We start from the raw sequence: 21061 nt of genomic DNA, 5'->3' as shown, positions 1-21061 counted from the left end.
TTTAATTGAATTGCGTTTATTATTTTTTAAAAAGTTATATGTTTAAAAGTTAGCTAACATAAACTAGTTGTATATATCAATTTATTATTTATTATTTAATTATCATGTTAATAGTTTTATTTGAATAGTTTTTTAAATTTTTAGTGACTTGAATTAATATAAAATAATTCTCTTTATGCGATAGATGATTTACTAATTAATATCAGAAAGCTAAAATATTAATTTAACACAATTAAAAATCAAGTTTTCTAATTTAAATATAATAATTTTTGCCAATTTTTCATTATTTCAAAATTAATTATTTTAAATTACATGTTCAAATTAAATATTAACAACAAATTGAATTTAATTTTTATATTCTTAACATGTTTACAATATACCATATTTAATATACAATATAATTTATTTTATCGAATTAGATTTTTATGTCTTTGCTGTATTTAATAAATTATATTATTTCTTATTTATAAAATTATATTTTTATATTATCACTATTTTTAATATATAACTTATTTAGTATAAAATATATTTTCTTATTTTATGCAATAGAAATTTAGATGTAAATAGTAAATTAATGTAATCAATTAAAATTAAATTACTTTTATATTTTTCAATCAATAAAATTCAAATCCTTACCAATATTATATTTTTATCATATAATATAGACCTTATATTAGTGTATAATATAATTTTTTATTCTATCCAGTAGAATTTAGATATAAATAGAAATTAACATAATCAGTTAAAAATTAAAATTATATTATTTTTTAAACCAATAAAATTAAAATATTTAAAAATATTTTTATCAAACTATACACTTGGCAAGGGTATTTTTGACAATCCTCATGCTTCAACTCTCATTTTCACTTGTTATATTTATTATAGATATATAATTTCTAATGGTAACATATCCGTATATGAATATTGATATGGTGTTTTTTTTCATAATAATTAATCTTTTTATTTAATAATGGACTTACAAACTAATGAAATTACAATTAATAAATATTAATTAAATAATGAAGTTATAAAGAATATGGTTAACTAATATAATTTAAATAAAATTTCAAACCTTTAAAATTTATTGCATTATGATTAAATCTTCTTATACCTGATTTAATTATAAAAAATTAGGTAGCATTTCATTGGATATGTGAGAATTTCAAAGGGAAAAAAATTTATAACAATTAAGTTACAATAATTTAATTACAATAGTTTATTGTGCTAATAAATATTTGAGTTTCTTTTTTTATTATAAATATTTCAATTTATTACTTAGAAATAAAGAGAATAAAATTTCACATTTTATCGTTTAATCAAATTACACGAGAAAAATTAAATTAAAGCAACCCATATATAAATATAATAATTTTTTAAAAAATTATCTATTCAAATCAATTAAAATAATAGAAAATCACAAAACTTGTGCAACGGGTGATTATATGACTAATTCTTTTACCTCAAATTAATTATTTTGTATCAATTACAGCTTTTGTAAACGAGATGACGTAATTATTGACTCTATCTTTCACCGAGTAAATGTTACTAGTTTGCCATGTCAATTAAAATTGAATAAAAAAAAAATCTAAACGTTAGCCTTCTTTTCAATTTTGGTCATTTCTTTTAATTTTATCGTTCGATATGAAATTTTCATAAAATATATTAGAAAAATATGGATAAAATTAATTATTTAAATTATAATCGTATTAGTAATTATTTCTTAATTTATTCATCGATTTATATTTATTTCTGTCTGTTTATATGTTTATATTAGTATAATAGCACAGCAAATTCGCTACTTGGTACAATTTTAATATAGTCTTATTGAGTTAGAATTAAAATTTAATTTTACTCATTAATAACATCATAAAAAATTATTTTTGAAATAATTAATAAAATAATTTATATACTGACCTTTAAGCTATCTGCACTTTATAATTTCATATTTAATTCCAGGAATCTAAACACATTTTTAAGAAATAATATAATAAGAGCGGAAAAAAAATATCTAGCGAAGGAAATAGGAAAGAAAAAGAAATGATTATCCAAAGACGCTACTCTGTAAGCACACGCATATCTATATAGTTGCAGGTTACAGGTGGTCGCGCATTAGAAGGGTGATGTCAATGCTCAAATCATCTTATTCTTCGCCTAAAAAAAAAGCAAACTTCCCATCTTTGATGGTTCATTATAAGTAGATAGAGGCTCCCACATCCAAAAATGGCCGCCATAAGAGTATCCTTTGCAACTTCAATATCTGCACTTCTTGTTCCTCGTCCTTCTTCTTCTTCTCCTTCTTTGTTTTTCTCCACGTTTAGGTCAACACAACGAGTTCTTAGATTCTCTTTTGCAGTTGCCCCCTTTTGTTACCGTGTGGATACTGGAGAAAGAGGAGCGAAGTTGATGGCTCACTCGTTGGCTCGTGCCAATCTTGGCCTTACTCAGCCAGCCAATATCGACGTGCCCAAGGTCCTTTCTTTTGCCTCTAAATAAGTGAAACCACCTTTTTGTTTCATTGGGTTGTTTAGATTTTACATTTTTGTTAATGGGTTCATCGTTTTTTAGTAAACTGTAGATTTGTTTGTGTGTTTCTGCATCTATATGATGTGGACTGATTTTTTATTGCATTTGATGATTAGCATTTGTCGATATTAAGTGTACATGAAGTTCTACTACTGATCTAATTTGGTTGCCTGTTATTGGCTTAAATTACGAACTACTGTATTTTGCTGGAGAATTTACTTTTTTTTTTTTTTTTTTTTTTTGGTTCTATGATTTACTCTGTAACCGTGTGATCAATTTATTTGTATTATCTTGAGTTTTCATGTTAATTTTGTGCTGTAAATCTGTCAAATATTTGGGTTTAGCTTGGATGATTGTTTTATTTAGTATTTTTTTTGAACGCTAAAAAGTGTATTATGTGTTTGTTGTAATGCTTCAAAGATCTCTTTTGCCGCAAAAGAGATTGACGTGGCAGAGTGGAAAGGAGATATAGTTGCAGTTGGTGTTACTGAGAAAGACATGGCCAAGGATGAGAGCGCAAAGTTTGAGAATTCACTTCTCAAGAAACTTGATACCCATTTGGGTGGTCTCTTAAGTGAAGCATCTTCTGAGGAGGATTTCACAGGAAAAGCTGGTCAATCCATTGTTCTTAGACTTCCAGGTCTTGGTTCTAAAAGGGTTGGCTTGATTGGACTTGGACCGTGTGCTTCAACCACCTTTGCTTTTCGCAACCTTGGCGAGGCTGTTGCTGCTACTGCAAAGACTGTTCAAGCCAGCAATGTTGGTATCGTGCTTGCTTCCACAGATAGTATCTCAAATCAATCAAAGCTTAATACTGCTTCAGCAATAGCATCTGGTACTTATTTATTATTTGGTGGCATACTAATGATTTTGTTAGCAGTTAGATTTATTTTTTTGGGAATGGTTTTAATTTCGTAGGGACTGTGCTGGGGATTTACGAAGATAATAGGTATAAAACAGATTCTAAGAAACAAGTGCTTAAATCTGTGGATATTCTTGGTCTTGGAACTGGACCTGAACTTGAGAAGAAGCTCAAATATGCTGAAGATGTTTCTTCTGCTGTAATTTTTGGAAGAGAGCTTGTGAATTCACCTGCCAATGTACTCACTCCTGGTTCGTTTTAGCTTGATCACTTCTTCTTTGTAATGCTTGTGTGTACAATGCCCCTTTATAATTCAATTGAGTATCAAACTGTTGTGTTAAACATTATACTTGTATTACATTATATATTTGTATGCACATGATTTAGAACATATGCGTGTGTCATGTGGTGTGATGTGATGTTTTTTATGTTTTGATTTTGCAATTATGCTTCAGCGGCACTGGCAGAAGAAGCTTCAAAGATTGCTTCTGCATCCAGCGATGTTATATCTGCTACCATATTGACCGCAGAGCAGTGCAAAGAGTTGAAAATGGGGGCCTATCTGGGTGTTGCTGCAGCCTCTGCAAATATCCCACATTTCATCCATTTGTGTTATAAGCCTCCAAGTGGACCTGTTAAAGCCAAGTTGGCCTTAGTTGGAAAAGGATTGACTTTTGACAGGTAATATATACTTCCAGGATTTGACATTTTCTACTAAAGTAAATGGGGATTAGATCTTCCTGTCATTCAGAGTTCAAAGTCTGAGCATATTATTTAGTATCAGTCAGGGAGTTGATGTTTATTTTATTGCAAGTATTGACTGTAACATGTTGACAAGGTAGTTCTGTTTTCAGTATGTCCATGTTGTATTACTGGAAAATGGACTCATGTTGATACTTTGTGTTCCCATTCTAATGGCTTTTCCCCCTGCTCAAGTGTATTAGAAGTATTGCTTTCATTTTTTCAGTTTTCTGTTGTTAGAGGTTCTTGATTATTTTCTCATATGTTTTCAGTGGTGGCTACAACATCAAAACGGGACCTGGATGTTCAATTGATCTCATGAAGTTTGATATGGGAGGTTCTGCAGCAGTTTTAGGAGCAGCAAAAGCCATTGGTCAAATTAAACCTCCAGGAGTGGAGGTAAGTTATTTCTGCTCCCTCTTCCTTTTCCTTTTCTTGTTACAAAAAAAATTTTCTTGGTAATTTGGTGATCTGTTTGCGAGTTGTTTTCTTCTGTGTCCTAAATGTTCCCTGATTATTGGAACACTTAAATCTAAGGGCAGATGGAATTGGAGTTGAATAAACAGCACACTCAGTTGAAGTTGAAAGAAAATCAAATGAGACGAAGAGGATCAGTAAAGGACATAAAATGATTTTTTCCTTTGGAGAATATTCTTTTGATATCCTTAGAAGTTAATGCCTGATTATAAACAGCACACTCAGTTGAAGATAGGAACGAAAATAAAATGAGACGAAAAGGAGTTGTAAAGGAAATAAAATAATTTTTTCCTTTGGGGGAATAATCTTTTGATATCCTTAGAAGTTAATGCTTGATTATAAATTTTGAAAAGTTTACTTGTCATTGTCCATTTGAAGATAGGAACTACTACTGAAATTTTTTTGGAAACTTTGGCTTTTTCAGGTTCATTTCATTGTTGCAGCTTGTGAGAATATGATTAGTGGAACAGGAATGAGGCCTGGAGACATAGTCACGGCCTCAAATGGAAAGACCATTGAGGTACATCTTCTCTATATCTATACCCCCACCGAAAAATTAGTCCTTATATATTGTGAAATTCACAAATGAGGACGTATATTTTAAAAATTAACTACAAGGTTTATAACTTATGATTCTATTAACACTATGGTCCATCCATAAAAAACAGAGGGATTAAAATGTTAACAGAATCATAAGTGAAGGGACCTCATAGTTGGTTTGCCTATAAGTTAGGGACTAAGTTTTCAGTCAATTGACAAATAACAAAAGGTTATTTTCGACTGAAGGATTGGATCATAAGTTATAGATCTTAGAGTTAGTATTTGAAAACAAAAGTCCTTATGTGTTAATTTGACTATAATTTGGAGACCAATTTATGTTTGTCCCAAAAAAGGCACACACCAAAAAAGAAAAAAAAAAAAAAGCATCAGGCTTTAATCAACTTATTTGAGGCTTACTTATTTGATTGATCTGTTATATTATAGACTAAACATGCATGTAGGATCTCAGAATTTGTCACAGAAGCAGCTTTTCATTTTCCTCTCAGAAAAATAGTGACTTGTTTCTCAAAATGCTTTTGAGAAGGTTTTAAGTTCAATTATGTGAGTCCAAGTCCCATAAGCTAGATATTGCACCAATTGTTTTATCATTAAAAGTTTGGTCTGGCTGCCATACTTCTCTTCTGATAAACCTTGTATAACATTATCATTAGTTTCTTATTATCTATCACAATGAGCCGTAACCTAGCTTCTCTCCTTTTTTCCCTTTGCATCAGTGGAAATGTTCTTAGACCTTTTGTTTGTTAACTTCACAGATTTGGCTTATCTGTTAATTTCAATGATTCTGATTTTCTTGTCCTCTTCAAGTTGATTATTTCAAGCTAGTTAATTTCTTTTGTTTTATATAGGAATTCTGACATTTCTACTTGGTAAGAAGAGCTTCCATGTTTTTTTTTTTACTGTGTAGTTATTTTATACATTTACTATTAGAAAATTGAAAGTGACATGAAATAATATAGAACATGTCTCTCATTCATATGTTTATGCAGTCAAGTAAACTGTGGAGGTTTTCATCAATGAGAATTATAACTTCTTGTTTGATATTTCTCTTGCAGGTCAATAACACTGATGCTGAAGGCAGGCTTACACTTGCAGATGCTTTAATTTATGCTTGTAACCAGGGTGTGCGAAAGGTACTTTCAAAATGTTGTATTTTGATGCTATTTACAAATAGGGGTGGCCAAAATCCGGTTTTTGGAACCAGAACCGTCGGTTCCGAACCGGTGGGAGCCGGAACCGGTGTGAACCGGAACTGGAACCGGTCCAAACCGGTTCGGTTCCGGTTCCATCAGTTTTGGAACCGTGAACCGGCGGTACCAGTTCTAGTCGGAACCGAAGGTTCTAGTTCCATCTGAAACCAGCCGGAACCGTTCGAAACCGGCTAGAACCGGTTCAAAACCGGCTGGAACCGTGGGAAAACCAGCTGGAGAACCGGCGGGAACCATCGATTTTGGAACTGTTGAGGAACCGGAACCGGAACCGGAACTGTTCGGTCCCAAACCGGAACCGGAACCTGTTAATTTTCGGTTCGGTCAGTTCCGGAACTGAAACCGGCGGTTCCGGAACTGTGGCCACCCTTATTTACAAGAATGGCTTGAGATTTGAGAAGTCCATTTGCTGCTTTCTGTAATTTTTGATACTTGATAGCGGAATTAACCCGTGAAGCTTATGTTTATAATGTGGAAGTATTACATAGAGGTATTACTGTAGTAGATCAAAGCTTTTGAATTTTTTTTTTCAAATATGCTTGGCATGTTAAACTTTGTGTTCAATATTTGGTTAATTATCCTAAATATAGTTGTACTCTTCAATATTATAATCCGTTAAAAGTTAGCATGATGGCTGTCTAGCATGCTGTTTTTTGATCGTAAATTTTTTTTTCTTGCTTTATTGTGGAAAATATGCTCGTTATATAGTTGCTTAGTTTGATTTTGAACACCCTTCCTTTACAGATAGTTGACCTGGCAACATTAACCGGTGCCTGTGTCGTTGCTCTTGGGCCTTCAATTGCAGGTATATGCATATTTTCATGATCATGCTGAGAAGTCCATTCTAATCATAGGGATCTGGAATTGAGAATTACTTTTTCACTTTATTTGCATGTGTGGAAGGGCATGGAACAAAGATCCGTGTCTATTATATAATAATATTATCATGAGGTCCGTAACAACGGTATAGATGTGTTTAAACCATATGATAGCGTATTTGCAACAAGTGTTTTATGACCATTATAAGGAGACATATTACTGATAGCATTTGCAGTACTTATAGAGTTGCTACACTATTTTGGAATTTCATATGCAACTGCCGGTGTTAATCAAGAGGAAACTATTTCATAGGTGTCTTCACACCCAGTGATGACTTGGCAAAGGAGGTATTTTCAGCAGCAGAGGCCAGTGGAGAGAAACTTTGGAGGTTGCCATTAGAGGAAAGTTACTGGGAGTCAATGAAGTCAGGAGTGGCTGATATGGTCAACACTGGCGGTCGTCAAGGTGGTGCTATCACGGCAGCTTTGTTTTTGAAACAGGTAGATAATTTGTTTTTGTTTGAATATATAGCCATCTTTTTTTCATGCATTGCAATCGGTAAATTATCTGAAACCACCTGTAACTCCACTAAGGCTACAGAATTTACCTACCATCTTCTGGTAAATGATTAGTTGGTGAGGCTTTATGGAGCCAGATTGCGCATTTTCAACTTTAATGGTCATAAATGAAGAATTCAAATACCTTCTAAACAAAATGTTTTCTTAAACACTAAAATGCATTGCAAAATCCTGAAATTTTATCTGTAATTTTGCAGTTTATCAATGAGAATGTTCAATGGATGCACATTGACATGGCTGGCCCTGTCTGGAGCGAGAAGAAGCGCTGCGCAACAGGATTTGGCATTTCCACTCTTGTGGAGTGGGTCTTGCAAAATTCTTCGTAGACGCCGAAACTGGAAACATACAATCAGGGCCTTACCAGACATGAAAAGGATGAATGGCCAAGAGGAGACTATTATGTTGATTATTAGGTGCTCTGAGATGAGTTATATGAATAAAAAAATTGTTGGGAAAGAAATGGAGAAGTGGTGTTTTGAGGCTTAGTTTGGTTTCAGCTTGTTTCATAAAATTAGGAGTTAAATTTTCCTGTCTTTTTGAGTCTAAACTTTCTTTTTCATTTCAAGTGGTTTGCACACATAATGAAAATGCACTTTGTTGATAGCTTATTCTTGTGATCTTGTCTTACCTTATATATGGACAAAAAGATAACTGTTAAACCAATTTTAACTGACTTCATACACTATTGGATATATATTATCACCAATTAAGTCTTAATTTCAAATTAATTAGTGGCCATTATTCCATTTTGCTTTGTTCATAGTAAAGTATGCATTACTATTGAAACATTTTTCTCCATATATGTTTAGGTCTGTCCATTTAGTACCTTCGACCATCATTGTATTATATTTACCATATGAATGGTCAACAAACAATTCAAAATGTCTCGGCTTTTTTAGAACAGGTTTGAGAATTTATGTTCAGTTATTAACTTGGAGGAGAGAATTTTGTTGAAGGCATCACTTGTGGATTGTGAGAGTTTTACAAAAAAAACAAAATTAAAATTAAAATTTCTAAAAAATAAAAGAAAATAAATATTCAACAAACAATTAATAGAAATCCAAATCAATAGTTATTAAAAAAAAAAAAAGATAAATAAATTTGCATTTAAAAAAAGACGTTTAACTGTTAAAACGAGTGTCTGATTAGAGGGGTAAAAAAACAAAACGGTTAAAAAGAGCGTCGAAACGGCAAGGGAATCCGATTGGACCGCGCGTTGTAAGACTTCGAGAACACATGCCAGCGCGCGTGCGTGCAAGCGAATGTCACATGTGCTGAAGCGCACGTGCAAGGTCAAAACCTTCTAATAAAATATTTGTAAGTTGAAAAAAGAAAAGAAAAGCTTGCAATTCCCACAATTTCACATTAGCACAGCTGCAACTACAGGAGACTGTTAATCAACACCCAATATAACCTCGCAAAGAATGGAATCTATTTACCTAAACTTATTATCGGCTCTTTTTGAAACAGTGGTCTTGAACTTTTGATCAATAATCATGTAGTAGTTGGCATGTTGGTGAAGAAAAGATAAGGTAAAAGAAAAAGAAGCGAGTGAGCTTGCTTTTCATATTTGTTGTTGAACAAAACAAAATGAGTGTTTCTTTGACTGTTATGACCTTTAATCTTCATGAAGATCAGCCACAAGATAGCCCAAATTCTTGGGAGAGGAGGAGAGATTTATGTATAAGTGTTATAACAAGTTACTCTCCTATGATTCTCTGTACTCAACAAGGTGTGTTTTTTTTTTTTAATTTTAATCCGTCTTTCTACTGTGATCTTGTTTCTTCTATTGTTTTTCTTGAAATGGTTGATCTGGGTTTCTTTTTATTTGGGATTTGGAGATGGGTTTTTGTTCTTTCTGGCTATTTGCTGGGAATTTTCTCTGGAGGTCCATATTGGGTTAAACTTATTTGTGTTTACTTCACTTTGTTGATCTGAGTGCATTTTGATGTTTTCAGGTATTAAGTCGCAATTGGATCATCTTCAACAGGGTTTGCCAGGTGTTTTTTATTTTATTTTATTTAAATTCATCAGTTGGCTTATTATGTATTGATAATCAGGCAGTTTTAAGTACATTTTCTAGTAGTCAAATCATAAGTCAGGTGGTTACAGTAAGACTTAATTTTTTTGTGATGCTATTATTATTGTATTTGCTTTTCATGTTCTCATACCAACGGTAGTGTACTTGCATTGAGTTTGCCTTGTTACCAAATGCCTGGTATGATTTGTGAGTAAAAGGCCATTGCTTGATGCAATGATAAAATCTGGAAATGAGAGCTATCATTCTTTTAAGTCTTGAGGATAAGCATCCCATGCGAAATTGCTAAAGGTAGGAAATTCGTGTAGTTCCCCTGCTAGTATTATGGTAGTTGGCCCTAGTAAATTCTTTATATGGGGTCAAAGTGGCTCTCAAGGTTGCGGTAGACACCTTGCATATACATTAACAAACCACATATCTGAATCCCTTGTGTTTTGTTGCTTATACTGTTATACATCAGTCTTTGTCTTTGTGAATAGTGCTTACCCTTTCACTTTTGAGCTTATACATCCGGCTCTTCCATTATAGATAGAGCTACACCTAGATAGCATCTGATGCATGTTTAGTCATAGGTTTATCCTCATAGGATATATATACCATCTATGCCTTGATATTTGTCTTTACAGGAATTCGGATTCTATGATGTTTACCAGGGATCAATTAAATTCGTTTGTGTTGCTGTTAATATGCTTTTTCAGCAGGATAGATAAATTATAAAACAAATTACACCTAAAAGGCATAATATCTTATAACAGTTTCATGTTTTCCTAAATAGAAAATTTAGAGAGTAATATTGAGAAGTTTGGAAGGATTGAATCATAATAGATTTTCGGCGGTATGTTACATGTACATCTAGGTAAATTTGTTGGATATGACGAGCAGGTACTTTGATTCCAAGGGTATTCTAGCAGTAATATCTTGATATTTGAGCTATTACAGCTCATTCAGTGGACCAACCAAAAAACTGAACAGGCACCTTGTCACCTTTCAATAGTGTGTGCTATTTGAGTTTGATTATGGTTTAGTGCTTGATACATTTATAATTAGTGTTCTATAAAGATAATTGAGCCTTGAACCTGACCGAGCTTCTTATGCCCTTCAGGTTATAATCAATTTGGAATATCGAGAAAAGGATCTCAAGACACTTCAGATGAACACTGCAACATCTTCTATGACAAGGAAAAGGTATGGAATCAGTTCTTGTCCAATCTGGCTGAGAATTCACATTATGTTTTATCTAAGTTATTGAGGCAATTTAATTGTTCTGTGTTCTTCTCTTTTTCAATAAAGGTAGAGCTGCTAGAAGGTGGAACATTTTGGTTATCAGATTCACCCTCTGTCCCAGGAAGCATGTCATGGGGTGCTGCAGTTCCATGTATTGCAACGTGGGCTATATCCTTCAAAGTTCCAACTACTAGTTTTCCAATTTTTATATTATGCATTATCTGCTAAGGCCCTCCAACCTCGATTTTGTGTTTATGATTGTTTCATGACTTGTTTCTTTGACATGATGTCCACACATTCCAATTGAAAGGAGTTGAGCCACCAGGCTTTTCGTTTCAGATAGTGAATACAAACATGGACGAATTCAGTCCCCGTGCCCGTAGGCGAAGTGCTTTACTCACTTGGCAACATATTGCATCCTTGCCTCCAAGCTTGCCAGTTGTGTATTGTGGAGGATTTAACACACAAAAGGAATCAACTACAGGGCGCTTTCTTCTTGGCAGATCAAGGTATCTTCCAAATACTGAAATTCAGATATTTTATTTTATAATTCTTTAATTGAAGGTATCTTTGGTGCATATGCATTCAGATCTCTGATGTTGTATTTTTCTTCTGTTGTACTTATTAAATATTAATATATTATCCATGCGTGTTAAATGTTTTCTTATTTATTCTAAGAGCATGAATCAATTAATTCAACTGAAGAGACAATTATTTGTTTTCATGGGAATGTGATGTTTATGTCATGGGGGTTTGCTAAGCCTTAAATATTGCAAATGCAGTTCACACAAGCAGCAATACCAAACAGGAACTTAGTAGTAGCTTTTGTTTATTTTCTATTTTCTCCCTTTTGATTCAAGGGATGGAGAGCAGAATCAGGGGGTCATAATTTTAGTTCAACAACTGGACATAACTGCCTCATTCATTCAAACTGCACTTTTTTGGTGTTCTCTCTCTTTCTCAAATCCTCCCAATTTTGTTACCTTAGTTGCATCAACAATGTGCTGTCTGTTACTGATGATTCTGAATAAACCTAGGTAGTTTCTGTATAACAGGGAAATGAGTTGCTGTATTGATGATGTTAATTCAGACCAACCCACCCCCATCCCTTGTTTGTGGGAATATAAAAGGGGGAAGGCCCTCCGTCGTGTTACAAGAGTGAATAAACTATAATCCTCTGTTGAATTTACACGTAAGTAAGCTTGCATGAATACTTGGTAGTAGAGTTATCAGATATCTGCAGCCTTTGGTACCCATATCATTTCCCTTTATCATCAGTTTATAGCACTGATTTTGGAAAATTACTGTGAATCAGCTCTTTGTTTCTAATGAATCTAAAGCAAGGAAAGTAAATATCTGTTGTTGGCTGATGAATCTGTAGTATCTTGGTATGCCATATTATTTTGGCAAGGAATTTTGTTCTTGTTTGAACTTTGAATTCCTAAATGAGAACTTGGCTTGGTTGTGTATTATTATTATTTTTTTTATTATCTTTGTCTTGGAATGCTCTAGATTAGGAGTTAGTCTCCATATATTTTCTCTAGTATGAATTTGAATACAATCAATATTATCGTGAAAGGAACCTATGAGGGAAAGGGGTATTGTTTGATGTTTTATTTAACGAGCTTTGATCAAGGGAATATTGATTGATGCGGATATAAGCTTTACTTGGGAGATTCTTCGTAAGGCAGAGCTCCTTCCAAGGAAGTTCTTTTTGCATGGAAAGTAACAGAGAGAGGGATCTAGCTACTGATAGAAGGGTGGGAAGATTGTTGTTTATAGATAGATATTTGTGAAAAAGATGCTGAATTTTGAGGACCTTCTTATTGTGCCTTGAGTTGCAGCAATGAGCATAGCAGACAAAGCTTTGTGATTGGTGGGGTATCTATGCTTGGAGTACATGGAAAAAAAGTTTTCTATGTCTTCTTACTCTGCGATTTTTTGGATTGCATTGAGGAGAAGAAAGATGAGGACCACATAGAAGAGAAAGGGTTGCTTATTATTCTTAGAGATAGATGACTTGAAACGATACGTTTCGGACAATTATTATATAGAATGGTTATCTCGTAAAATTGCTTTACATAGATGGTTGGCATCTTCCAATACAAATTTTGCATTTAATTATCAGCCAAAGAAACTCTTGTTGTTTCTTAAGAATGCTTAATCTGAGGTTTAAGGCGTGCTATAGTCAGGATGGAAAACAATGCTCCAAAAAGCAAAGAATGTCGTTCAGCCTTATCTTGTATTGTAGATTTACGAGTGCTTTTTCTTTTTTACCTGGAGACAACTGATTTATTGCTAAGTTTATTTTCCAAAAAAAGAAAAAAGAAAAAGGGTAGAAGTCCTTGCTAATAAAATGCTGCCAATCTATGTTCTAGTGCAACAGGACTGTTTTTGTTCAGGTTTTTCATTTTTCCTAGTTTGAACCAACTAATTTGCTGGTGGCTTTTCCCTTTAGAGAGCATGGTGTTGTGGGAGATATGAGGGATGTGTGGCCCAATGCCCGAGTGAGGAAAAATGTTTCCCTCATTCGCACTTACCATGGATTCAAAGGTATGTACCATCTTGCCATTTCTTTGTATATCTAATTGCATGATATAACTGTATCACTCCTCACTCTAATCTTCTGCTGCATTCAGGTGACAAGCAAGGTGCTCTTGAATTCTTCAAGTTGATCCTAAGAGCACTGTGCCTCTGCTGGGACCGACAAACTCAAGATCTTCATGTAGATTGGATTCTTTTCAGAGGCAGATCTCTCGTTCCTGCCTTGTGTGAGGTGGTGAATGATAATATCGACGGGTATTATCCATCCTCGCATTATCCAATATTCGCCGAGTTTATGCTTCCTCGTTCTGTGCGACTGCTTGAACCACCTCCTAATCAAGAAGAAAACTAAACTGTCATCTGGTTTCAAGCTAGCCTCTTGCATTCTTTTCCTATCTGTTCTTTAGCATTCAAGCGCTAAGATCATTCATTAATTGTTGTGGGTATTTAGGCAGCACAATATATTTGGTTTGGTCATACAAGGATCATCAAGTTGATTTTTTTTTTTTTAAATTTTTATTTTGCTTGTATCTATAGCTCTGTAATTTGCTTACTTCCCTTCAATATTTATGTTGGGGAAGAGAAATTTTCTATGAAGTTTTACTGCATGGCCATAAAATTTTTACAACTATCTTTGAATTTTTTTTTTTTTTTTTTTTTTTCATTATATACTCGAGTTCTCGAACTACATGGAAGGAAGTTATTTTGAAAAATTTGTAAACTTTTTTATCAGCAAATAAATTTTTTAATATTATTAAAAAAATAAAAAATGGTGAAAATTTTAATTAATTTAAAATTAATTAATTCATGAATCTAATCCAAAACAACCGTTGTATAAGAATAAGTTGTAAATATAAAATTAAAGAATAACAGGAACATGTGGGTTAGGGACTGACTAGGCCTGTGGTCAGTTAATAGTATAATTTTACATTTTTTTTTAATTTTTGACAGTATCATGGATTATCAAGGTTGGTCAATGGTTCTTGCTTACAGTTTACAACTACAAATGAAGTTTGAACCCTTTCCTAAGCAACCAATAAACCACTTTTTCTTTTTACAAATAATAAAAATTGTGACAAAAACAAGGTGAATATAATAATCTAGGTGTGCTTTCTCTAAAATTAATTTTGAATTTTGCTTTTTATATATATTCAGTCTATGATCAAATTAATAAAATTAAATATTTTATTAAATATTTTGTTTATTTTATTTTTTTCCTTATGAATGGATAAAAATATTCTCGTTTGATTAAGAATTTACATTTCATTGCTTTATTCCATGAGTGAGCTTATAAACGCGATCTGAACAAGTTAATTCCAAAATTCTTTCATTTTTCTCCATCAAAATTCAAGAACCAAGAATGTAGATACCGGGGGAAGAGCTTATTCTTGTTTCTTACGATAATTTTCTAATTTTTTCTTTTCTTTTTATCAAATTTCTATGTGTAATTTGCTGAGAATTTATTAAATGGATAATGATTTTCACCTTTTGAAACCTTATAACACTAGATTTAGTGGTTGAAATTCTTTATATTCGTCCTAAACAGCTAGTTTGTAAATAATCAGGCCATATGCAAAATTTAAAGAGTTTATCTAATTAGTCACTTCGAATTTCTATTAATTTATTTTATGTTCACTTTCTGATTTTTCATTAACATTTTTTATTAAATGAGCGAACACTATTGTATTATTTTAATTATGACAATATTGTTTAGGAGAGAACTCGTGTCGTTCTCATATTATTTGTATGATTTTGAAGTGATTAATAAAATCTTAAAATTTTATATTTTAAAAAAACTTTTTCTAATAAACAAAAAATTTCTCTACTGTGTATAAATATGATCTTATAATGAACTATAAGAAAAAATAATTGTACAGATAAACCCAGCTAAGCTTGGGGTGGTTGCAAAGACGGAATAAGGAAGGATCCGCTGTCTGCCACCTTACGAACTGAGTTAGGTGGTGGTCTCTCTCACTTCCACGTATATCATTCTTTGTTTTTAAGTTCTAATCCAACTTTTAATTGTGATTAAACACCTTCTCATTTTTATATTTGTGGAAAGCTTATATGATTTCTTGCTCTTTATTCCCAATTTCCTATGAAATGTGATATTATTGCTCTTATAAAAATATTTTTTTATATTAATTTTTTTGTTATATTATTTTTATAGAAATTTTGATTGCTCATATTTTAATGTCAAGTAATGTATTTTTTTTCATTTGTCTTCCTCCTTAGCAATGAAAATTTTTTCTAGTAAATATTAGTGTTTTTCACTTACTATTTATTAATATTTTCATAAATTTAGATTTTTATTATTGAAAAATAAAAATACATTTCTAATAATTTTATTCTATACATAATAATTAAATATAATTTTAAATTTATTATAATATGTTAGTGTGAGAATATATGTATGTAAAAGCGTAATTGATTCTGAAAATAGCACATAGAGATAAATACAAATTTGATAAAATTCAATATCAAACTGAATTGATTTAGCTCAATTATACAGTTAATCAATTCGGCTTAGACATATAATTTTAGATAATTTTAATTTTATATAAAATCTGATTGTAAGTAGATGACGTGGTAAATAATTTTCCTAGATAATTTTTTTATTTTAATATTAAAATAACGAGCTTCAAGTATAAGAAAAAGAAAAGCATAAAAGTCATGTACTCACCAAAATGGTGAATTTTCTTTATTAAATATGATTAAATAAATTATCTTAAGACCATTTGCGTGATGACTAATAATCATTTGGAAATTATTATTAACAATGATAATTATTAATTATTAGGCTATTAATTACTTTAATGGAAGACCAATATTTACCGTCAACTCTACTGATGTAATTCAATCTATACCCTACGATGAACACGATTCCCTAAATCTAACGGCCAATAAAGAGATATCCAATTGCTTTTATAAAAAAATAAAATTCCCAAAAACTCCGTTTCTGCATTAGCGCTTGCTCGTCTTTCTCGCGTCTATTATAAAGAAAAGAAAATACAAAGCCCACGACGCACTCTCTCCATTACCAGGTTTCTAGAGAGAGAAAGCTACACAGGTTTTTTAGAGAGAGAGAGAGTTAGAGGAACTTGGTGGATCTAGATCCTGAGCTCTGTTTGCGTAAGCTACTATGGCGAGAGTGTCTCTCGCATTATGGATCTGCGCCTGTGCTTTGCTATTGGTTCATTCTCATTGCTTCTATCTCCCTGGAGTCGCTCCCGAGGATTTCTTTATTGTAATCACATCTATCTATATAATCTTATTTCTCTATTCTTCTAGTTATTTGAAGTCTGTTGCTTCCATGGATTGTTTAATTAGGGTTAGATCTTGTTAATTTTGTTATTGATTGTGTTCTTTTCCTGGATCCGCGTTGTGTGCGAGTTATTTTATTTTCTTATTGTTTCTTATTTTCTTTTGTACAAGACAGAGGGTTTGGATGGGATACATATTGGATTTGTTGAATTTTTATCATATTTGAGGAAATTAGCTGCATTTCGATTGACGATTGTAGTTTCTATAAGATGATATGGGCTTAGAATTGGAATTTTGGAGGTGAAGTTGGTTCAGTGTCTGTACAACTATCGTTTGCATATAAGAAAATGGGGATTCGTATCATTGAAATGTTTAGATAACCAAGTTTATCATGCGTAGCTTGATTTAGTAAACATTGTTACATATGAATGATCAATTTGCTTATTATTATTATTTTTTTTTTTCATTTTTTGTCTTGTGCGGGTTATCAAAATATTGGGACTGGGTTAATAGAAAAAGCACCATATACAGTTTTCTCTTTAAGTTGTATATTTTTTTCCTGTATAAATTCTGAAATTAAAAAAATCCCATGTTATCACATTGAGTTTCATTTAAGGTCAAATTTTATGCTTGGTGTAAAGATAAGTAACACGTTTCAAATGCTTCTTGCATATTCGGACTTCAGGTCTTGAATTTTTTTATTGAACAATTATCATGATTATAATTAGAAAGGTGACTTCTTTTTTTTTTTTTTTTTTTTTTTTATTTTTTATTTTTTATTTTATTTTGGAGGGAAGGAAGTGGGTGGTTGTAGTTTAGGTCTATCAAGTTGATGTCACAAGTTTCTTGTAATCATTCAAGCGCAATCACTTGAATGCTAATTCATTCTATTATTTCTGTGCTTCTTAATCCCATATGCACTAGCCTTTGCTTAACAGCTAAAGTTGATTTCTGAAATGAATGCCTGCAGCTTATGCACTAGTTACAGGATAAATTGCACACTATAAGAAAATATATTAATTTCGTGCTTTGCTGTTGATGCACAAGCATTTATTGAAATTTTGATGATGTGTATCACATGTGTTTGCCATCTAGCTATACATAGCAGCAAAGTATTGTGGATATAGTGACTAAACACCAATGCAATTTTAATTTTGTTTCTGCTGTTACAGGGGGATGAATTGAAAGTAAAAGTAAACAAACTGACATCAACAAAAACACAGCTTCCATACTCATTTTATTCCCTCCCATACTGCCGTCCAAAGAACATAGTTGATAGTGCAGAAAATCTTGGGGAAGTTCTTCGTGGTGATCGTATTGAAAATTCTCCTTATGTGGTAAGCTATATGTCACTTGGCATTCCCCTCTCTGTATGTCCTCTACCATGGATACTGCATGGTTGACTCAATCTTCCTAGTGCAGTTTAAAATGAGAGAACCGCAAATGTGCAAAATTTTATGTCGCATTACACTTGATGCAAAGACAGCAAAGGAATTCAAGGAAAAGATAGATGATGAATATAGGGTGAACATGTAAGATATTATGCAAGGATCTTTGAATATAAGTGTATCAGTATATTGTAGTTTTCAGCAAGTAACATGCTATTATAACTTGTGGACTAATTTGCGTAAACATCGTACTTCTTTAACTCTTAACAGGATCTTGGACAACCTTCCACTGGTATTCCCCATTCAAAGGCCTGATCAGGAAAATTCTGTAGTGTACCAGCATGGCTTTCATGTTGGTCTCAGGGGACAGTATGCTGGAGTAAGTGCCAGACCAATCACATTTTTTCTTGATAATTGATCAAGACGTGTTATGTTCAAGCTATATTCTTCCCTTTGTATGCGTAATTGTTTGCAGAGTAAAGAGCAAAAGCATTTTATTCACAATCACTTGGCATTTACTGTTAAATATCACAAGGATGCTCAGACAGATTCAGCTAGGATTGTTGGATTTGAAGTGAAGCCATTCAGGTTCTATTTTATGAACTTTTAGTGAATATAATGAGTTGTGTTGAAATTCATGTTTAGAAAGATGGCTGACTTTATTCTGAGACTTAACTTAATTTGATGAATTTAGTGTTAAGCACGAGTTTGGAGGTGAGTGGAAGGATACTGATACCCGTTTAACAACCTGCGACCCCCATGCAAAACGATTGGTTACCAACTCAGAAACTCCTCAAGAGGTGGAGGATAAGAAGGACATTATCTTCACATATGATGTTGAGTTCCAGGTTGGGCTTTATGCCTCTATAGTGAAGTGTGTAACTTTTTCTATTTCCAACTATGATTCAGGCTTATAATGCTGTTTATCTACTATTTCTTGCCCTTGTCCTTATTTTGTAGGAAAGTGATGTGAAATGGGCATCTCGGTGGGATACATATCTTCTGATGGCTGACGATCAGATTCACTGGTTTTCAATTGTCAATTCATTGATGATTGTTCTTTTCCTTTCGGGGATGGTCGCTATGATCATGTTGCGGACACTTTACCGGGATATCTCTAAGTACAACCAACTAGAGACCCAAGAAGAGGCGCAAGAAGAGACTGGGTGGAAGTTGGTCCATGGGGATGTTTTCAGGCCACCGGCAAATTCAGATTTACTCTGTGTCTATGTTGGGACAGGAGTTCAGTTTTTTGGAATGATTCTGGTTACAATGATCTTTGCTGCCCTCGGTTTCCTTTCCCCCTCAAACCGTGGTGGGTTGATGACAGCCATGCTCCTCCTCTGGGTATTTATGGGCCTGTTTGCTGGATACTCGTCAGCTCGTCTCTACAAGATGTTCAAGGGAACAGAATGGAAGAAAATCACCCTCAAAACAGCCTTCATGTTTCCTGCAATAGTCTTTGCTATTTTCTTCGTATTGAATGCTCTAATATGGGGTGAAAAATCTTCTGGTGCAGTGCCATTTGGAACCATGTTTGCACTGGTATTTTTATGGTTTGGTATCTCAGTTCCACTTGTCTTTGTTGGTAGTTATATTGGTTTTAAGAAGCCAGCAATTGAGGATCCAGTGAAAACTAATAAGATACCAAGACAGATCCCAGAACAGGCATGGTACATGAACCCGGCCTTTTCTATCCTTATTGGAGGCATTCTGCCATTTGGAGCTGTGTTTATTGAGCTATTCTTCATTCTTACCTCCATATGGTTGCATCAGTTCTACTACATATTTGGCTTCTTATTCATTGTCTTCATAATCCTTATCGTAACTTGTGCGGAGATCACAATTGTGCTCTGCTACTTCCAGCTATGCAGCGAGGACTACCTCTGGTGGTGGAGGTCATACCTGACTTCAGGTTCCTCTGCACTTTATCTTTTTCTTTATGCTGCTTTCTACTTTTTCACAAAGCTTGAGATTACAAAGCCAGTCTCTGGGGTGTTGTACTTTGGATACATGCTGATTGTCTCATATGCTTTCTTCGTGCTGACTGGTACAATTGGTTTCTATGCCTGCTTCTGGTTTACCAGGCTCATCTACTCATCAGTGAAAATTGATTGATTGATTGATCCTTTAGTTTCTGAAATGAATGACCTATTGGTTTCTACACGGAAAACATATTATTTAGACAGGGTCTGAGAGGTGGATATTGGTACCTCAAGAGTTACCATTCAGGTTCAGTTTTGAATTGTTAAATCATAGAAATTGTTATTAGTCTTCTTTTCTTACAGGTTCTTTGGCAGGTCTAGTAATTTTTTGTTTTTTGGTTTTTCTGCTATTGTGTTTTCTGTTTTGTATGTGAACATTGGAGGGGATTGTTGAACAGTCGCTCTTCCTATTCTAGAAATGAAAAACAACTTGTATTATTGGTGCTAGTTCCCGTTCCATCCTATTTGTAATCTATTTGGAATTAATAACCTTCACCTTCACTTTTTGGCAAGAGAAAATACACGGTCGGTTCATCTACCTGCTCTCAATTTCCCATATTTCACTTCATAAAATTCGTACCCATCCCATTTCTTTTTTCTTATGATGATTCGTTCTTGTGAAATTTGCATTACAAAATTTGCATAAACAATATGAAAGAGTTAAAAAGAAGAGAAGCAAATAGCTTTGGACTTGCATTACTCTCTTTTGCATCGGAAGATCCTCTGTGAGTTGCTTTCAAAATTGTCTAGATTTGAGGTATCATTTCTGAAGGAATATATACTGAATTTATTCTAATATAGTGGTGCTCCAGTACTAAATGGCAACACAGTTATCAGAAATAGTTTGTGATA

The 21061-nt window shown here is 33.1% G+C and overlaps 3 protein-coding genes across 5 annotated transcripts; all 3 read left to right on the top strand.

The window, feature by feature from the left end:
• Positions 1-2095: 2095 nt before the first annotated feature.
• Positions 2096-8374, top strand: LOC105633514 (leucine aminopeptidase 1). The gene is made up of 10 exons (XM_012216117.4): positions 2096-2469; positions 2944-3358; positions 3442-3636; positions 3841-4066; positions 4399-4525; positions 5028-5123; positions 6217-6294; positions 7114-7174; positions 7501-7688; positions 7964-8374. Exons 1-10 carry the CDS (start codon positions 2221-2223, stop codon positions 8090-8092), a joined length of 1764 nt encoding a protein of 587 aa, XP_012071507.1. The 5' UTR covers positions 2096-2220; the 3' UTR covers positions 8093-8374.
• Positions 8375-9095: 721 nt separating this feature from the next.
• LOC105633515 (DNAse I-like superfamily protein) lies at positions 9096-14200 on the top strand. 3 transcript variants are annotated; one of them, XM_089724725.1, is made up of 8 exons: positions 9097-9298; positions 9405-9498; positions 9725-9766; positions 10907-10989; positions 11095-11197; positions 11324-11537; positions 13487-13581; positions 13668-14200. In XM_089724725.1, exons 2-8 carry the CDS (start codon positions 9477-9479, stop codon positions 13922-13924), a joined length of 816 nt encoding a protein of 271 aa, XP_089580851.1. In that variant the 5' UTR covers positions 9097-9298; positions 9405-9476; the 3' UTR covers positions 13925-14200. The 3 variants fall into 3 exon arrangements, with proteins under 3 accessions (XP_089580849.1, XP_089580851.1, XP_089580850.1); XM_089724724.1 differs by having other exon boundaries at positions 9400-9498; XM_089724723.1 differs by having other exon boundaries at positions 9096-9498.
• Positions 14201-16574: 2374 nt separating this feature from the next.
• LOC105633516 (transmembrane 9 superfamily member 8) lies at positions 16575-20656 on the top strand. Its single transcript, XM_012216120.4, has 7 exons — positions 16575-16819; positions 18009-18173; positions 18259-18368; positions 18495-18603; positions 18700-18812; positions 18919-19072; positions 19185-20656. The coding sequence occupies exons 1-7, from the start codon at positions 16715-16717 to the stop codon at positions 20340-20342; spliced, it is 1914 nt and encodes a 637-aa protein (XP_012071510.1). The 5' UTR covers positions 16575-16714; the 3' UTR covers positions 20343-20656.
• The last annotated feature ends 405 nt before the right edge of the window (positions 20657-21061 follow it).

This window comes from Jatropha curcas, chromosome 8 (genome assembly GCF_041381405.1).
Source record: "Jatropha curcas cultivar XTBG-Jc1 chromosome 8, XTBG_Jcur_1.0, whole genome shotgun sequence".
Taxonomy (NCBI): Eukaryota; Viridiplantae; Streptophyta; class Magnoliopsida; order Malpighiales; family Euphorbiaceae; genus Jatropha; species Jatropha curcas.
The sequence above is the reverse complement of the archived record's forward strand: the minus strand, read 5'-3'. Positions and strand labels throughout refer to the sequence as shown.

What these genes read in the sequence shown, in the direction of transcription:
- LOC105633514 (XM_012216117.4), top strand. Translation starts at nt 2,221, where the DNA reads ATGGCCGCCATAAGAGTATCCTTTGCAACTTCAATATCTGCACTTCTT. An exon ending in TGCCAATGTACTCACTCCTG is followed by an intron (nt 3,637 to 3,840) that starts GTTCGTTTTAGC and finishes ATTATGCTTCAG; the next exon opens with CGGCACTGGCAGAAGAAGCT. An exon ending in CAAATGGAAAGACCATTGAG is followed by an intron (nt 5,124 to 6,216) that starts GTACATCTTCTC and finishes TTTCTCTTGCAG; the next exon opens with GTCAATAACACTGATGCTGA.
- LOC105633515 (XM_089724723.1), top strand. Translation starts at nt 9,357, where the DNA reads ATGAGTGTTTCTTTGACTGTTATGACCTTTAATCTTCATGAAGATCAG. An exon ending in TCTTCTATGACAAGGAAAAG is followed by an intron (nt 10,990 to 11,094) that starts GTATGGAATCAG and finishes TTTTCAATAAAG; the next exon opens with GTAGAGCTGCTAGAAGGTGG. An exon ending in CACTTACCATGGATTCAAAG is followed by an intron (nt 13,582 to 13,667) that starts GTATGTACCATC and finishes TGCTGCATTCAG; the next exon opens with GTGACAAGCAAGGTGCTCTT.
- LOC105633516 (XM_012216120.4), top strand. Translation starts at nt 16,715, where the DNA reads ATGGCGAGAGTGTCTCTCGCATTATGGATCTGCGCCTGTGCTTTGCTA. An exon ending in TTGAAAATTCTCCTTATGTG is followed by an intron (nt 18,174 to 18,258) that starts GTAAGCTATATG and finishes TTCCTAGTGCAG; the next exon opens with TTTAAAATGAGAGAACCGCA. An exon ending in TTTGAAGTGAAGCCATTCAG is followed by an intron (nt 18,813 to 18,918) that starts GTTCTATTTTAT and finishes TGATGAATTTAG; the next exon opens with TGTTAAGCACGAGTTTGGAG.